A 19,114-nucleotide genomic window follows, 5' to 3' on the forward strand; every position below is an offset into this window, starting at 1 on the left:
TGACAAGTAGGAGTGCAGTTCTTCACCACAGTTGTGAAGAATTTATCCAAATAATTTACAGTTGCAATTGCTATAGTAGTTTGCCAGTGCTCACTGCCTCCAACTTTTCCATTCCAATGTTTTTCATGGATTGAAAAATAGAAAATATCCAGATGCATCTATTTTTTCTGGATGTTATTTAGACTTCAGTTTTATTTTGGAGTTGAAGCTTACATGAATTTAATTAATCTTCTAACTACTGAATACTTTGCTTTCCTATGATTTAGAATCTGTAGATTACTTTATTCCTTTAGTCTTATGCTATATATTTCAGATTTTCATCAACAACAAACTGGTCCCCAATGCTTAAATATCTGTATTTATGGTTAGCACTGTATATAAGCGGCAAAATAAAGATATAAAGAAAATAAAGACATTTGAAAAGCCCTAGTTATTACGCTCAGGTTAGCACAATAAGATGGGCTGGCTTAGAATATTCTTACTATAAAAAAGCGTCTTTGATTTTGCAAGAGCAATTACAAATACAACTTACCTTTCTGCTATCCATGTGCTGTAGCATAGGTTGTTGGGTTGGTTTTTGTTTGTTTTTAAATATGAAAAACAACAGAACATGTTTTTTCTTAGCGATAAAGAAATAAGCCTTACTGAGCCTTAATGTCAAGCTACCCTGCACAGCATTAAACTCTATCTTGAATTGTATTGAATCATCCACCCTGTAGTCCCCAGGAACACACACAAATGTTGCAAACCGTGTGCTAGTGCAGGGCAATCAGGGCTACCTGGGCAATCAAGACTATCATTCCTTTCTCCTTTACAAAGCTTAATTCTGGCAACTTTACAGTGGTTCACAGAAAAATGCAGTGAAAGAATGCACGATACAATTTTTGCAAAGTAACAAAGCTTTGCTTTATTAGAAAGAACTCCTCCCTTCTTTCTCTAAGTGTCTTGCCATGACAACTACCCACATGGGTAGTTAATTGATTATTAGGAGTATTTTTTCCACCCAGTACATACTTTTTCTATGGAGTTCCATGTAATAAGTTGATAATTTACACAGTAAGGAACTGATGTCATGAAATTTCCACCAGTTCTCCCCACAATCCCTGAAGTTCCAGATGAGAATTTAGAAGTGAATATTGTTTGAATTTCAGCATTTGCTATTCGATGTGATAGAGGATGTGCTAATTCTAACACTGAAAAATCAGCATGATAATAGGTTATTTTGTGTTAATAACAAAGGCCCCTTTGCATCTGATCTGATGAGGGCTAATCTGAACCAACAAGAATCAGTTCAATGGAAAAGCAACAAATGAAAACTGTAGTCAAGTAGAAGCTCAAGTAGAACCTTTGGTTTTCTGACTTATTTTTTACACCTTATAACTAAATTTATTTTTATGTAAATTACAGTGTCATTTATATTAATGACACTGACAGCATCAGCAATTCATTACTATGTATATTTCTATCAAAAGTATGTACAATCACAATATACATTTCAAATAACTGATATCTAGAAATACAATGGTACATTCATCCCTGGCTTAGTCAAATCTCTGGAGCTACCCCGGAGGTGGATTTGGCTAACAAAAAGTAATCAAACAATCGCTCTGGCTTGCTCAACAGCAGACTTGAGATAGAGTTTCATGCTGATTGAAAAATGAACATGAGACACAATTCCCATAAATTTCATGTCTGTCAGCAAAGTTATCAAATAAATTATTTGATCAGAAGCATATACGGCGACTATTTGTATAAACTGTCATTGTCATACACATACTGAAAAAAAAGGTACGTAAAATAACCTAGAACAGAAGGTGCAGATCTGAAAAGTAATACCAAGTGGTGTTCATAATACACTTGTCTTTGTCTTTCCAAACTGAGATCTGAAAATATTTAGCACGCTTAGATAATGTGAGTAGGATGCTGAAAAATGAAGAAGAACAACAACAAAAATAGAACATGTTATGAAGATAGAGATGATGAGATGGAAGAAGGTAATGGAGAAAGTTGCTCCTATTCATTACAACATTTAGATTATAAATCATTTCCCAATACCCTATCTAATTTTTACTGCTGAAGATTAAATTGCATTTCCCTTATCTTTGCAGAATGAACACGTGATCACATTCTTCTTTTAATTATATCTGTTCTGCTATACACTTGTTTCATCTTCTGAGTTTCATAGGAAAAAAAAATAATTATTTCAGCCTTTCCTCGTGGGTCATATTTTACCAAGCTTTCATCACGCTAGGTGCTCTCTCTGGATTTTCAAAATTGTTCTGCATCCTCTTGTTTTGTTTTAGTGTCTTGCCCAGAACTTGCAATATGGTTCCAACAAGTCCATGTTGATGTCAAGCAGAGCAAAATAATTGCCTTCCTTATCTTACAAAAGATTTTTCCAGTAATATATCTAAGAACTAGATTTGATTGTTTTGCAAGACCACAACAGTATTGATTCATATTCTGTTTATTAACCATGATGATTCCATGTTGCTCCTGCAGCAGATGCTTACTAGTTATTTTGTAGCCACAGCCAATGTACTCAGGACAATATTAGATTTCATCTGGTGGACTGCCTCAGATTTATCTAAATAAATTGGTACTACTAAAACATGTGTTTGTTTTTTGTTTGTTTGTTTGCTTTTTAGCAGACTGGTTACAATTAATACTTTCTATAAAGCCAGAATCAGGTATGTCAATAAAAACATTAAAGTCTCACTTGCTCTTTTCCCCAGTAATCGCATTACACTTTACCTCTACTACATACAACCTTTCCTTGTTGCTTTTTTGACCTCTGGTATGAGTCACTTTGCTTCTCAATCTGATTTTGTAATAATTTTCTTCATTATGCCTTTACATTCCTCCTCAGTTATCCACCTTTCTTCCCACTCTTTTTTGTAGAATACCTCTTGGATTTCAAGATCTGTAAAAATATCCTTACTGAACCAAAATATCTTATTATGTCTTCTCTTCACAGAACTCCACAGTTCTTCTGACATCCCATACTCATCATATTACCTTTCTAAAAGCCCTAGTACTTCCCTAAATTTGTCAAGTGGAAGAACCTCTTAACCGAAGTCCATTATTCCTATTCTCGATAGCCTTAATGAAATCTGAACTGACTATTGTCCTTAACTTTTTAAATATGAAGGGATAACACTGTCGATCACAAGAAATTGTGAAGTCTTGTCTGTGCCCCAACATTACTTTTTCAGCTACCTGGGAAATTAAAATCTACCATTACTACTATTTCTCATCCCTTGGGCATTTCTGTCAGAGATGCACAAAAGTCATCTCCAGTGCATCTGTTTGTATTTCCACACAGATATTCAACAAGTCTGACTCTCACCGCTCCTTAGCTTCAGAGCAAGTATATGTGGTTAGGACACGCAACACTACACATCCTCTCTTCACACCTACCTATCCTTCAGGAGAAATTCTCTCCAATCTCAACTAGTAATGTGCTCTGTCCTGTCATGTCTAATATGTTTCAAGTAAAATTTTGAATAGTGATGAAAAAGATGAAAGAAAGGATCTGATAATGGCAAAACAGCTCATCTGAGTGAACAGTTATATTCAGTAGCCACTTCATTTCCATGAAGAATGGTTGATTTTTTTGTGTATTTAACTGGTGTATACATAAAAAGAATGAATTCATATACATATATATATGAATGAACAAACCTGTTTAATTTATATATGTGTGTGTATATATATTTGTCCAAAGTTCAGTTTTGCAGAATGATTTCCTTTGTCTTCTCTCTCCCCCTTGCAACACAGAAAAGTTCTAAACCATGAAATGTATGACAGAATGGAATCATGGTTTCTAGTGATGTTTATACCTCCAGACCTACTACTGCTGCTAACAAAAAAAAAAAAAGGAGATGCAGACTCCTAGGGAATTGTTCCTTATACAACCACATACAAATTCAGTTTCAAGTATTGCTGCTGTGCTTCTCCCAGAGACATATGCCCTGGGCAGTGCACAGCATCTTCTCTGAACATGCGGGAAAAAAGAAAAAACAAAAAAGAGAAGAGAAGGGGAGAACAAGAAATGTCAGAAACAACAAAAACAGGAAAAAAAAAAAAAAAAAAAAAAGTAGTGGGGGAAGGTAGTGTTGTAGAGCACTTAGAAATATCCCGTGTCATGCCACAAGAAGAAACAACACGCATCTATGAAAGCCAATAGGTCACTTCAACCAACACATCAAGGCATAAACAGCACAGAGGTAAGCAGAACACTACATAGGTTCTAAAATATTTTCCTGAGAGTCAAAATTGCTGGCTATTGGCAACTCCCAATAAGCATGGACTAGCCATTGTTCTCAAGAGTTGTTTGCTTTTGTGAGAGTGTTTTAAAAATCACATGTATTTTGGCTTCTGAAAAGCTACTTGGCATGATTAACTCAGAATTCACATACAGACACTACCTAAATGAATGCAAGGAATCATTTGGTATTTCTAGTTAAATAAAAATGAAGAAGAAAAATCTAAAATAGGAAGGGTGATTAGAAGTACATTTCTTTTTTCCCCTTGTATCTTCACTACTTTCAACAGCTCTGCAAGTTTGAAATATAAAATGTTTGAAATGAGAAAAGTAGACATGCTTGCAAGTTTATTTTTAAAACAGTATGGTTGTTATGACATATTGGAAGATGAGGAGAAAGGCAAATAATGACTTCAAAGAGGACATAGGAGAGCATGATGTTCCCTGAAAAGGCCTGTCTCTATGTATTCTTTTATCCAGAAAAACTTGCCATGTAATGTTTCAGCCTTCCAACCCTTTTTCCAAAGATGACTGACTTGTTTTGCACCACCAGCAGCATCCAAACTGAATGGATACCTCAGCAGAGACTCAGGTTATTAAATACTAACAAATGCAGGGCTCTTGACAGCAAAGCATTGCAATTTGAATACAAGTCTAATAGCCCACATTTGTTCATTTGCACTGTAATAAGCTTACCAGACATACAGTTTTAAGTTAGCTTGGTAGTGTTGCTTATATAACAAAATTAAAGTGATAAAATAAGTTGAAACTCTGAAATTTAACTCCTGTTCTGGCATATGGGACAGAGACACAATTAAAAAAAATAATAAAAGTTTATTTGGTTATCAGTGCAGAGACACTAAAGTATGATTAACTCAAGTAAGATTTAATAATAAAATTCTTGTAGGAATAATACTGTACTAAAAAGCTGTTCTTACTATAGCCAACTAAGTTTGAAGTTATGGCCTTGATGAGAGGTGGGAGACAGAGCAGATAGTGAGAGGGTGTTCAAGATCAGCATTCATCACATGTATTTGGCATTATTTTACAGAATGCACTACACCTGGCAGGCTAGGTACGGAACTGCATCAGAAGAGCTGATTTGGCTGTTGGGAATTAAAGTCAATTCCATTCTGCAAATCACGCTGCCTAACCACACCCAGTCAAGGAATAGCATATTTTCCAACAAGTAACAATGCAGTCCTCATTGATACTAGCTGGAAACGTTTGTGGACAACATACTCAGTTTGACTTCTTGGTAGTATAGGGAAATGCACGCTATTAAATAAAAAGCAAGCCCTAAGGAATCTAACCTTCTACAGATACACCCCTGTGGATGTGTCAAGTGTTTTCTTTTCACAATAGCTCTAAGCATACAAAGACCTAAAACAAACAAACAAAAAACAACAGGGGGAAGGGTAATCTACATTTCCTTCTCTTTTAGTAAAGATTTATTTTCTGTAGTTTCAGGAAGCTGAAAAAGTTTATGCACCTATTTGAATTTAATTGCATGTTGACATACTTATAAGTATGTGTATTAATATTTGTCAATACATTTCATTTATATTGCACGTTGTGCCTGTAGTATTAAGTTCCCTATACTTTGTTGGCTTGCATGGAAATTGAGATCTTTTTCTTGTGAAAAATTAATTTGTACTTCAGATTTGAATTTTGCCTCCCTATCCAGTCTGTAGTCATAACAGAGAAAAATTGAAGTTCTCAAAATAAGAGCAGACACCTTTTGTGTCTGTGTGTGTATGTATGCATGCACATGTTTGTGCCTGAGTGCTGAAGGTTTTTATTTGTGATGTTACACGTTCAGGTTTCATGAAGTGAGTTTTAACATCAAAACAATAACAGCAGCAATAACAAATTCACAAGCACTCCCTCCCAATAAATGTTTAAGGAAATATGCACTATGTTATCTTTATGTGAATATAAACATTGACTCTCAGGGCATCTTGCTGACATTTTGTAATGGGCCATTACTGCAGCTGACAAATCAGGAGGTACATAAACGTAACAAGGCCTAAAAAAAAATTGTAAAGCCTTTACAAACAGATATTTTAGTCTCTCCCCACTCCACCCCCTTAATTATGGAGCTTTTCTAATGCCACACAGTACAATTTACCGTTACTATTAGAAGTAATCTATCCTAAATTATTAGCTAGGTGCAAAGAAAGGAATGAGAAATTAACAAAGGAATTGGTTATTAAATTGGAGATTATGCATTTAAATTATAAAACTAAAGCAGTGAATACTGCTCTTTTAAAATTAGATATCATGCTATCCTTTAATGAATCAATATTAAAAACAAAACTATATAAAATTGTGCCATTTATCTTTAACAATCGCTGATTTATAAATGATTATACATGGTACAACATTTCAAGCTTTCCACAGCTTTATAAATATGAGTTTGCACTGATTCCCATTAGGGCATCATGGTACTAAGGTAAAATAAATCACCATAGTAGCAGGACAGGATACCATTTGCTGCAAAGAGGAAATCTCGCATTTTACATCTATGCTATCCTGGATCTTAGCCAAAACACCAACACAGTTCTGCACTAGAGAAAACCCGCATATTTTGTAACTGCATATTCTTAACAAGCTAAACTTGCAACTCTTTTGTCTCATGGTATGTGAGTACAGGCTTTCATAGCAATGAAGAGTGAGATTCTGATAGATACATATATTTTTATTTGAGATTTGAGACATTCTCTGCTTAGAAAATAGACATCAGGGTGAGGTCAACATGAAGGAAAAAAAGTCTCCCAGATTCTACAATGTATATTGGAAGCTTTATTTTTACCTTCGGTATTCAACGTATACCAACTCAATTGAGACAGTCAAGCTACAGCACCACAGTTTGCCTTTTGTACCATTCAAAAAGCAAAAATGGTAAAAGGGTATGCTCAGTTTGGTGTATCAAAACACATGAAACAGAAGATGGTGACGAATGAATGTAACAAGCTATGTTGTCTCTTGACTTTCTTACCTCATTTACATAGACCCAGTGACTATCCTTTGATGCAAGGTTGGTTTCCACAGCCTACAAAAATAAAAAGAAATATAATAAAAATAAATAAAACATGTGAAACATATTCCAGAGAGAACTTACATTAAAGGTACTGTAACAGCTCATTTTGATTGCTTTCATTGCCATTGGCATTGTTTCAGTACAGTTTTTTCCATCTCTTTCACTGCTACTTGATCAAAAGGTACATTATGGGTGGCAGTCACATTTCTCTGACTTCTATATCTAAACCAAAGTACTGTGTATCACGAAGATATTCTGTAGATGTACCAGGAAAGCCTATTGCAGCAGTGTGGTACATCGATATGATAAGAGGTCCTGTGATGAACAACTGCATGCAGAGCGTATGTGGTACACGAGTTTTAGCTTCCTTACAACATTTATAATGGATCCTAGTAGGTTCTCTTTTCAACATGCCTCCCAAAATATATTACCTCTGCTTTATTACAATTCTGACGGATTAACTGCTAGTTTACCTAGTTAGTTATAAACACTACTCTGAGACACTCAAGAGAAGCTCATATGAGTCAGCCTCTCTTCAGGTTTACATAAGGCTCAAGAGAAAGTTATAATTTGCATGGATACTTTTTCTGGTTTCCTGGTATGGACTTGGATAATCGTTACATGTAAATTAAAACAGCCCATCTCATCAGACAACATCCTTATCAGTACACAGATAACCCTCATAGTTCACTAGGAAGGTAAAACTGGAAAAGACCCCTAGCACAATAAGCACTACTGGTAATGAGGACCTCAGTGGAAGGATTGGGCCATACACATGGAAGATTCTAATTTGTTTCTAATGTCTAACAGAGAAAATCTCACTTTGAGTTATTCTGCAGTCTAATAAAGCTATACCAACCATCAAGAGGTGTACACTACAGTGATAATGATACCACTAATGTCCTGCTTAACACATAGTTAAACAACTATTGTGGATTCATCTCACCTAATAAAACCGGACAGTCCCAGCGCAGGCATGTATTTCAGGAGGCAGTTCATTACACAAAGCCAGTTTTTCACGTCACTGCCTTCCTTGTTTTGTGACAATAGTACCCCATTTATCGGGCAGATATTCTTACAGCCATGTTATAAATGGCCCTATGAATCACTGAAATGAACCTAGTTAAAAACAAACACAAATGACCAAAATCCTTCCAGTTACCGTTTTTTAACCTGGATAATTTCCCTGTTCACTGTGTGTGGCCTCAAAAACAACTTCACTGATATAAAGAGGCTCCATAGACTGCGGCACTGGGCTGGGAAGGAACATCATCAACCACCATCCTCTCCAGAATACATTTGCATAATAAGACTCTCGGATACTTAGCATCAGATGGGATGAATCACCTTCTCTCATGACACTGACTACAGATGACTGGCTCAGAATAAACGCCCACAACTTACAAGGCTTAAGTGCAATGACAAGACACCCATCCTTAATACGGGCAAAGGGAGTACTGTTACCTGATCCTAGCAAGAAAACAAAACAAAAATTGGCTACATAGCCAACATCTACAGCTTTAACGTCACTCTTCATTTATACTCCATTAAAAAATAACTGTATATTACTTGCCTAAGTAATGGTGTTTTACAATTTTACTCATTTGTTCAGACTACACTAACCAGAGAGAAAATTGTGGGTGTTACACATGCCTCAATCTATTTCTCATCTCCACAGGGTGATATACTCCTTTAAAGAGACAAAAATCCCCAAAGACAAACCAAAAAGAAGTCAAAGGAGAAAAATCATCACAGACAGAATGCAGTATTTCTCATCATTATTGTAAACAGCATTATGGCAAGTGCAACTCTCCCTGGTGTCAGAGTAGATGAGAACCACTAAAGATGACACCTCTGACAAGATAATCCTCCTCTAAGCATGCAGTGAAAAATTGTCTCCCTTGGTTAAATGTCTACCTTGTGTTTCTTTTAAACTGTCTCCAAAATTAAACTGACCACCTAATTGAGGGACTGCAGCTCCTAGGAAAGTGAATAGTGATGAAAACTTGCAGATTTTTTCCCTGTTCCCTGTCTAACACATTCTTCAGACAAAGCCAAAATAGCCAGGTGCTGTAAACGTATAGAAGAAAAGCAAAGCGCTGCCAACATTAGCAAAGCAGAACGAAATAACACTCAGGTGCAGAGTTATTGCATTGGCTACATTTTGTGATTTATCTGCAACAGTGAGCAATTTGTATGAATAAACGTTATGTCTGGGGTGCTAAAATAGCCAAGGAATTTCAAATGAATTATTGCAACTCATTCTTCTGGGTTCACATATCTGGGTCAAGGTTTTTAAAACAAGGTGCCTATATTTAGGATGCTAAAAGTTTATCTCCAGTCATCAGAATGCTAAACCATTCAGCACCTCCTACAGAAGTCAATGGCTCTGCACTCAAGAAGCCTGAAATGGATTTAGAAACATAACTACAGGTAGGCAAGTTTAAATGTCTATAAATATCCTTTGTTTAGAACTGCAACACATAGCATGAAGCACTATTCCAAACCCAGGCGTTCTGAGAGGAGGAAGAAACTTGGGTTTGCATTTTGTGCTTCAGGCTTTCAACCATATTTACTGACTTGTTGCCCCAAAGAACCCTAAAATATCCTAAAAGGAACTGTTGAAAGAGATTTCTTGGAGACTTCAACCCTTCGATAACACCAGTGTATCAGAAGTGTATTGCCAGAGGCCCAAGGAAATTAAATAGTGTGAAGAGCAAGGTCCTGGAGACATGGGATATTGTAAACAAATTCCTTCAGAATTCTCAGAAAATAAATAAATGTTTGCAATTTATATAGTTTCTTGTTCATTAAAAAATAAAAAGTATCAGCACTTAGGAGATTATGGTCACCCTTTTTTTTTTTTTATTATTATTGTTTAATTATTCAAGCTGTTCAAGATATTAATGTTTTAAGCTTGTGACTCCAGCCATTCAAAAAAAAAAAAAAAAAAAAAGTCTACCAAACATCCTGAAAGATCTTTTACAGCCTGTTTCATAAATGCATCCTTTATTAAAAAAAGCAGGTTAGAAATCTCTGTGATCACCACAGCCAAGGAAAAGTTCTGCAATATATTTGAGCAGAATTCACACACTAAAATGAATTTTTGATGAAAAAAAATTATGTACAAAATATCCTATTTTTTAATATATTCTATATGCATAGAGAGTCTATCTGAGACTTTGAGAGTAATGTCTCACAACATTTCTATCAAATAGAAAATCTGCTGTTGAGATAAACAGCACACTGGAAATTAAAGAGAATCCATCTTTCCTTTCTTTTTACCTTAGCATAGCAAGTAGTTTCCACAAATTTGGAAAAAACAGGTGCTGTGCGACCGTATCCCCTTCTTCCTCTCCAATTACATTTCAACAACTGGACATTAAAATACAATGATAAAAGAAAAGAATGAAATACTTCACGAAAAGCAATCAGATATTTTCATGTAGATGGTTTTGTTTACTTTTATGTATAACTTACAATAATTTACTGCCAATAGTCCATGACAACAATATTTTATTGGAATCCCGTGGAGAACAAACATTTACGTCGCCGTTCTGAGTAACTAACTCTGCTCATTATTTTACCTAATGGCAGCTGCAGAATTAAAGGGAGAAGTCAGGAAGGTAAGCAACAAACACCACTATGTTCACAAACAAAGCAATTCTGCAGAAAACAAACAAGCCAACCAGAAGCAGTCCCTTCCTGCCCTTTTCCAAAAATCTGAAACTAAAAAAAAAATTCCAAGCACATAATGACTGGGTAATAGAGAGAAGGCTATTTTCTACACTACCTGGATGCTTTGCAAGGGACAGCACCTTAGCATTAACAGTAAAAAGCCGACTGCATAGAAGGGCATGTAGCAGCCAGACACAACTTAGAGGACGAGATGCTGATGAGTGTCCCAACAGAGACGGGCAAACGGTGTTCCAGGGACAGCAGCGTGTGCTGAGGAGTTTAGGTTCCCGTGCATCTGTGTTATAGTTAACCCTGCTGTCTCCTTACTGCATGTCGAGGGAAATAGGTAGTAGGAATATCTGGAAGCCCTGTAACCAGCCCCAGGATCTAAGAAAGAAGTGTCTTACAGATGGAAAACACAGATGGTCCTGTTGTGTCTACAGTTTTGGAAACAAGGGCTGCCACCCTGAAATACGTTATACAAAAGAAAAACCAGCGTGTTTTGCTAAAAGGGATATCAAAATAGTAAACGATGTTACTTGTGAATTTTTTCCACTTTAACGGAGGGGAGATATAGAGCATCATAGCTTTCCAGAAAAATAAAATAAATAAAATAAAATAAAAATAAAAATAAAAATAAAAATAAAAATAAAAATAAAAATAAAAATAAAAATAAAAATAAAATAAAAGGTGAACTGGTGAGTTCACAGTTACAAAATCATTCAGAAAGTGTCCTAAGAGATACTGAAAGAAAAAAGCGGAGTTTTTGCCAACCAATGACTAGTGACAGCTGGCAGCAGAGAGCAGATACACCTGCAACATGGCGAGTACTCCTGGGGGCACTGACAGCTACACCCGGCCACCTCAAGAAGGCAGCCCCAGGACCCAGACCCCACCCCACTGCTCCTCCTGTGCAGCTGTCTTCCAGCTTCCAACCCCACTGAGAAACAGCTTCATCGCTGGCAAATATCACAAAGTACTGGTTCATCTCAGGGCCTTTGTCAACTTTTCCTTATTCATGTTTCTAATACAGCCAGTATGTTAATGACAGAAACTTTTTTAATAACATATTTATTACTCACAATGAAAGGATAAGTAAAGAAGGGCTTGAGGAAATAATCACGTCTAATTCTCACCTCTTTGCAAATGTGATAAAAGATACTATCAACCCTTACAATTCATTACTTGCTTGCTCATTTTATATTTGCCACTGAACAGGTTTACAAAAAAAAAAAAATAAAAAAGTTGCTCTTGTCCAAAGCATTTTTTTTTTCCCCTTCACATCCTTTGGGAAAGGATTTAACCAAACTCTTTTTTTATTCTTTGTCTCATATTCCAAAAACAAAATAGATATTATATTTATGTAATTTTCCAAGTCTGACCCAAACATACCTCCAGCTTCAGACTTTCATTAGCAGGAGATGGATTTGTAGATTTAAAAATGGCTCTATATTTGGTTTGGATGTCCAGGAAAAAACAAACAAGCAAAAAACCAAACAAACAAACCATACAAAGAATCAGGGAACTGGTTTATATTCCCCAGAAAACACACAGACCAGGTTTGTAATGCAACACATCCGACAGTAATTAATTGCATACTATCAAAGAGCAACCTATATGTCTAAGAAGCTGTGTATACGTCCTGGATACAAATAAGTTAAGATAGAAGATATGGGAAAGTCCATTCTGATAGAGCAGGTGGGTTCAGTCTATATCACTATATCACCATATCACTTAGAGGCTTGATTTATATTTAGAAACTCCTTCGGATAAGACAGTGTGGTTCGTGTTCACTGACTTGCATGGGTAACAAAACTTCACAGAAAAACAATTTCTCTGAGAATTACTGAGATTCTCACAATTCTTTAGAACCTTTCTTTCTTTTCCATTTTAAATAAATAACTCTTGGTATTTCCAGTGAAGCATAATTCCTATAATGTTTAATAGATCAAAAATAAATAAATAAAATAAGCATTACTAGCTGTAATAAATAAAGTATTGCTAAAAATTCAAAGAGAAATGTCAGTGAAGTCTAACGTTACAACATTTATAATGTGAAGAATACTCCAAACTGATATTGTTTCTAAAGCTGAATTGGTAATGCTACCATTAGTATAGGGACTAAAATAAAGCTCCCCAGGTCACAATACCACATCCAAACTCTAAAGGAAATCTTGAAGAGAAAAGAACTCAGTTCTAGGAAGCTGAATCAGGAGTGTATATTTACTTTTCCCTTTTAATACAGCAAAATTAAAATTTCTAAATGTCATTTCAAAATAAAAAGAAATTCTCCCTTCTCTAAATGTTAAAATAGTAATTTAAAATGGTTCTATGATATACTTTTTCAAATAAGAAAATCCACTGAACCTGACCCTTTATTATGGAAATGCTTTATTAAGAACTTGTACTTTCAGTAAAACAAAGTTTTGCCAGAAATCCAATATTCTCCCTTTACTGAATATCTTCCTAGAAATGTGCATGCCCACGCTGACAAAAAAAAAACACTTAGCAGGCTGAGTACATATCTTCCAGTGATCATCACCTTGTGTCAATGGTGCAGTTATTTTCCCGACATTTACAACAGAAGCTGTCAGCTCACAACCTCAGTACATATTAGCTTCGTAGAAGTGATTAAAGAACCTACAAGCACAATGTGCTTTCAACATCCACATTTCTTGATCATTCACAGTGCATATTACTGCACTCTTGGTCTACACTCCAACTGAAGCAGTACCATTTTCAGTTACTAATAAGACATTTCATGCAAACAGGAGTAAATATGACCCAAACCTTCCTCACCTCTTTACATACGCTCCTACAGTTTTTGAATGCTAATTATTATCTTTGTACAATATGACTTGATAATGACACAAACTGAAAGGTAATAATAACATAATTTAAAATTGTACTGCATTAGTTTCCTGTTACTAACGCCATAAGTGATCAGCAAAAAATAAATATACTGAAGACAGCTACCAGTTTAACCTTACTCAAGAAAACCACTGAAGATGAAGAATATTATAAGAAAAAGAGGAAGAGGAACCATGCTCTGCAACAGTGGCCTGGCTTAAACATTTTCCAGAGTTTAAAATGCCCATTAGTCAAGTAGATCAGGTTCATTTGAAGCTTTTCATTTCTAGTTTCCTTAATTCTAAATTAGCATCTCTTCCAAAACAAAAAGGATTTTCTACTTCATCAAAAGGAACTGTGTTTAGCAATGACATAATATCCCACTCTTTTAATTTGGGTATTTTTCAAAAGAGAACTTTTTGTAAATGACTCAGTGGCTCTTTCCATAAGTAGCTTATCTTAACAATTTTTTTTTTATTTTTTTTTGAGAAATGTGTCTTTGCTATTCCTACACAATTTTCATTAAAAATTATGCTCCACAGGAATTGATATGCTATGGTTTGCCTTCTCAGTAATTTTTTAATGCTTTCAGCAAAGCAAAATGTGTGTTGAACCAGACATGCCTGGAGCATCCAGTGGCATGTGAAGGTTTCTGTGGTGTATACTCATAACTTCTATTTTATTGTTGTTGTTGTAGGCATTTCAGCATGCTTTGGCACTGTGCATTTCTGGACTGAAGGCCAAAAGATAGCTCGGTGTAACTTGAAATTCAGAAGGTTTGGGGATGTTTGTCTACCCGTCTTCCAAGGCAGGCCATTTTTGCCACCTAACCTTACCCATAAAAGTGGCCTAGGAGACAGCTGGAGAGGGCCTCTCTCAGGGAGTGTAGCCGTGGAACCAGGAATAACGGCTTTGAACAAATGGAGGGGAGACTTAGATGAGATGTGGCGTTAGGAATAGATTCTTCACTCGGAGCACAAAGCACACGTGGGAATTAGGGCTGGAGATGCACCTTGCTTCTGTTCTTTTCCGTAAAGAATAGAATGAAATTACCTAAAAACCAGTGTTAAAAATAAACCCAGGGCACAGGATGGGAGGTGCACCATGGACATCCCACAGGCTTGCCTGCAAGATGTTCCTCTTGCCGATTCTCAAAGGTTGTGTGAATGCTTTTTTTTTTTTTTTTTTTTTTTTTTTTTTTTTTTGTGGAGAATGGTCTAAAGTTGCCCCAGGGGAGGTTTAGGTTGGATATTAGGAGAAAGGTAAAAGGATATGGTTTAGTGGAGGATTTCTTAGTGTTAGGTCAGAGGTGGGACTAGGTGATCTTGGAGATCTCTTCCAACCTAGGTGATTCTGTGATCCTTACATGGCTCTAACACCGCTGATTACTACAGTGATACATATGACACTGCTTATTATTTTTACCTTAGTCATTTAAATCTACTACCTTGGGGGTTCTGTTCAATCTTATTCTCTCTTCTATAGGTAAGCTTATTATATTAGATCTCTGTTGCCATTCCATTTACAGTACATAAAAGCACAAGTACTGTACTGAGCAGTACATACAAGCAAAGTACTGTATATGGAGTTCCTCCAAAAACATTCACTAAGAATTTACTTTTCAAAGCTCAAGTGTCACATACTGTTTATAAACATGCTAACTGTTGACCATTTAACTACATGGTACAGTGGTGACACCAGATAATTGCACAGCTGTCAGGAAGCAACATTTCTGTAAAGACATAAATCTACTGTTAACTAAAGGACATAACTTCTCAGAAACCTTGTACTTCAAATTTCACCATCAGACACATACTGAGCTGACTTTGAAGACCCAATGGAGTCTTTGAAAAGACTAGCTAAATTTTGCTCACTTAGACGCTGAATTACATTTAAAGATAACAGGTTAGGTACATTTATATTCTATAAAAAAAAGCCTCACCTTTTTAGAGACAATTTTCAACGCTTTGTTAAGAAATGTACTCCCGAAGAGCCAGACTAAAGAGCACACACTAAAATTTGTTGGGACTAGGCAGCATTTGGCGGTTGTGTCTTTTTGTTTGTTTGTTTGCTTTGGTTCTCCCCTTCCCACATGAGCAGAAAAAAAAAAATAATCACCTAAAACATTTGAGCAGTTTAAGCTTTGTGCTTGTTCGGAATGCCTGCATGGGGTTGACTAGATGTAGGTATGAAGGTTGAAGACAGCTTGTCAGGCCATTTACCCTTTGTAAATCAACCTACTTTTAGCACAGATAATTGCTCACTACTCTGAAAACAAGCAGCCATTCCACAGCCAGGGGTGCTGCATTTCAGTGCATACAACCCATCCCATACACTGCGCCTCCTCAGCTCTGTTCAGAAATAGCTAAGCTCCAACTTCAGCTTACACGGGAAGTTCAGTACAGTTTTAGAGAGTTTGTGCAGACTTTCAGAGAGCATGATTATTTGTAGGTTCAAAAAGCAGCTGATAACCATATCATTAAAGGGAGATGCCAACTTTCTAACACAAACACAACACAAAACAGTGAAGAAAAAAAAAGTACATTGCTAATTTCCTCTTTTAAAAGAAGTGTACTTCATCTTGACAGCAAGGTAGCTGAAGCTCCCAGACCCATGTATCACGGAACAAGTTCTGAAACCTGAAGGACCAACTACAATGTCAAGAGACCTGTGATTTTCATGAATTTTCAGTTTTAATAATGATTCACAGTCTCTTGCACAAATTTGATGATCATAATGCAAGGCTGTTACTTTACATCCGTAACACTTTTTTTTAAACCCCATAAAACTGGAAAGATACATCCACATCAAAGGTTACCTACCTATTATACACCTTTTTATCTGTTCAGATACATGCCATCCTTTCTCTGCAAATTCCTTAAGAATGCTGCCTGGTTTTAAAGGAGAGAAGATGACACTAGTTTTGCCTCAGCTTCAAACATAATCACTTTCAAACCAGTCCTTTTTTGCCTGCAGCACTCCCACTTTAAATCACAAAATAAATACATGAATAAAGTAAAACCCTCACAGATCTGAGGGCCTTCTTGTCAGTCACAGTACATTTTACATGCATAAACTGTGCCACAGGCTGTGTGAGCACTAAAAACCAGAAAGATCACCTTAACCATCTCAAACCAGAAGACTCTTCCTGAGCAGGTCTGCCAGGAGGAAAGAATATTTGCCTTTCTTTATCCTGCATGAGGCTTCCATATACTGGGCAAGTGACAGCTCTTTCAGGCTGCCCTAGGAGGATAGAAACCCTTGGGGAGCAGCAATGGAAGGGACAACTCTCCCTTTACACAACCTTAATGACTTTTTGCAACGCTTTGCAAACAGGTAGGCAAAGACAGCAGTCTGCTAGCACTGTGTACATGTACAGCACATACCAATGAGAAGCAGGCACAGGTAAGCTCATATTTTGTTCACAAATTTTTCTTCCTAGTAGCTGTACAAATATTCACTATTTGAGTCAAAACCCTTTATATTTTGCATCCACACTTTCTCAAAGCTTGCAGAGATGCGTTGGAGCCCACGTGGTTGCTACCTCATTGTTGCCAGTCTTCATCAGCTGGCAAATGTCTGGCAGCAAGAATTACACATACATGTGTATATATACTTATATATATATATGTGTGTGTGTCACAGTAGCATGGCTTGAGCAGATTTGGCTGAAAAACATACTTTTCTTGAATGCTTGCATGCAGTTATTCAGGAGAGTATAGCAAAGTTATTAATTTAGGAATACATATTCCACTCTTAGAAGCAATTTCCATTTCATCTAACACAAGGTTGCCTACTGTTTGCAAAGTTATAGACAATTTTTTTTTTTGAGAATGAACTTTTCTACATTGTCTGGAGCAACAAGTTATCTTCCAGCTCCAGGGGAAACAGCATTCATAACAGATTATTCCTTGATTCTGTTACTGAAAATGAACAATTTTAGTGTGTTAACAATTGTAAGTTTCCTCCCATTGTTTCTGAGGTAAAGTTTAGAAAAAACACAGATTTGTGTTCAAATTTCCGTGTTGCTTAGCTTCTGTATAAATGCAGAGAAAGAAAAATGTGAAACTAATAGTTTCTCATTTTAAAATCTGAGCACATTTTACTTGTGATATAGCATCTTTAGCACTGATTTCTATTACCCCATCCATACACATCTGAAAGGACTCACAAGTGAACTTCCCTTATGGCTAATGAAAGCAGCCTACACCTCACTTACAAAACAATAAAGTACATTATACAGTTCAGTGTTTTCAAAGCCAGAGGAAAAAACATTCATAATCATTGATCATATTAGGTAGCGTGATCATGATTTAAACAAGGCTAAGCACAGCCAAGACTGACAGCTTCATAATGGAGAACCTTAAAGTAATTTAACATTTCCTCAACCATCCTCAGATTCTGAGCTTTATAGTTAGCCTATTTTCTCAGCAGTTACTCATTTTCAACCCAAGAACTTTAGTTGCTTATTTAACATTATCATTAATGACTCCGGAAAATACTAGTAAAGGAAACTTTTCCTAGGAAAACTGGGAATTATGATAAATAAAGAAGTATCTAGAGAATATTTAAAAAAATGATGAATTCTGAAACCAAATAACATAGTTACAGTGAAATTCAGTAGCATGAAAAATAAAGTCATGCACTCACAGAACAGAAAACAAAACAAAACAAAACAACCCACTTTGCTATTATTTGAGACTTCATCAGTTTGAAAAAATATCAGGGGCTTGTTAGAGGTACACTGTTGGTGATCTGCCCTTTTGTGCTCCCAAAGTTAGCCTGTAAGATGTATCAGATGAAATATCAATTGAGTAAGGAAGTATTAGCAACACCAGACAGACTCCTGTAGTAACTAGCAGGTGAGAGTAGAATTTAAGATTGTATAGTTTACTTAGCAACGAAACTGTAAAAAAATAAAAATAAAAATACACTTCCTGTATTTCAAGTACTATATTAAGTACCTCAGGAAGATAACCACCAAAGAATCCTCATTGCCAAACTTCATATGACAATGCTGGTACAAAGGCAAATGGGTACAAATAGGATCATAGATACATTTTGGCTGAAAATACAAAGGTTTCTGAGTATGGTGAGCTCCTGAATTCAATTCAAGAACAGCAGTGGCAGGACAAAATACATCCAGCGAAATTTCAATAGTACATGATCATAGATAAAAGCACTTATGGAATACGTATTTATGTATTATGGCGGCCTCTGTTCTCAAGGGACATAAGCAACTAAGCCAGGAGCTCACTTCTCATTCTACAGCTCTA

The 19,114-nt window shown here is 36.1% G+C and overlaps 1 protein-coding gene across 11 annotated transcripts in view; it reads right to left on the reverse strand.

The window, feature by feature from the left end:
* Nucleotides 1–19,114, reverse strand: part of GRID1 (glutamate ionotropic receptor delta type subunit 1) — a 584,921-nt gene that overhangs the window by 115,649 nt on the left and 450,158 nt on the right. For all 11 annotated transcript variants that reach the window (XM_038181269.2, XM_038181267.2, XM_038181268.2 and 8 more), the window contains one exon: nucleotides 7,269–7,322. In XM_038181269.2, the coding sequence (XP_038037197.1) occupies nucleotides 7,269–7,322 (54 nt within the window). The remainder of the gene's footprint in view (nucleotides 1–7,268; nucleotides 7,323–19,114) is intronic.

This window comes from Anas platyrhynchos, chromosome 6, assembly GCF_047663525.1.
Source record: "Anas platyrhynchos isolate ZD024472 breed Pekin duck chromosome 6, IASCAAS_PekinDuck_T2T, whole genome shotgun sequence".
NCBI lineage: Eukaryota > Metazoa > Chordata > Aves > Anseriformes > Anatidae > Anas > Anas platyrhynchos.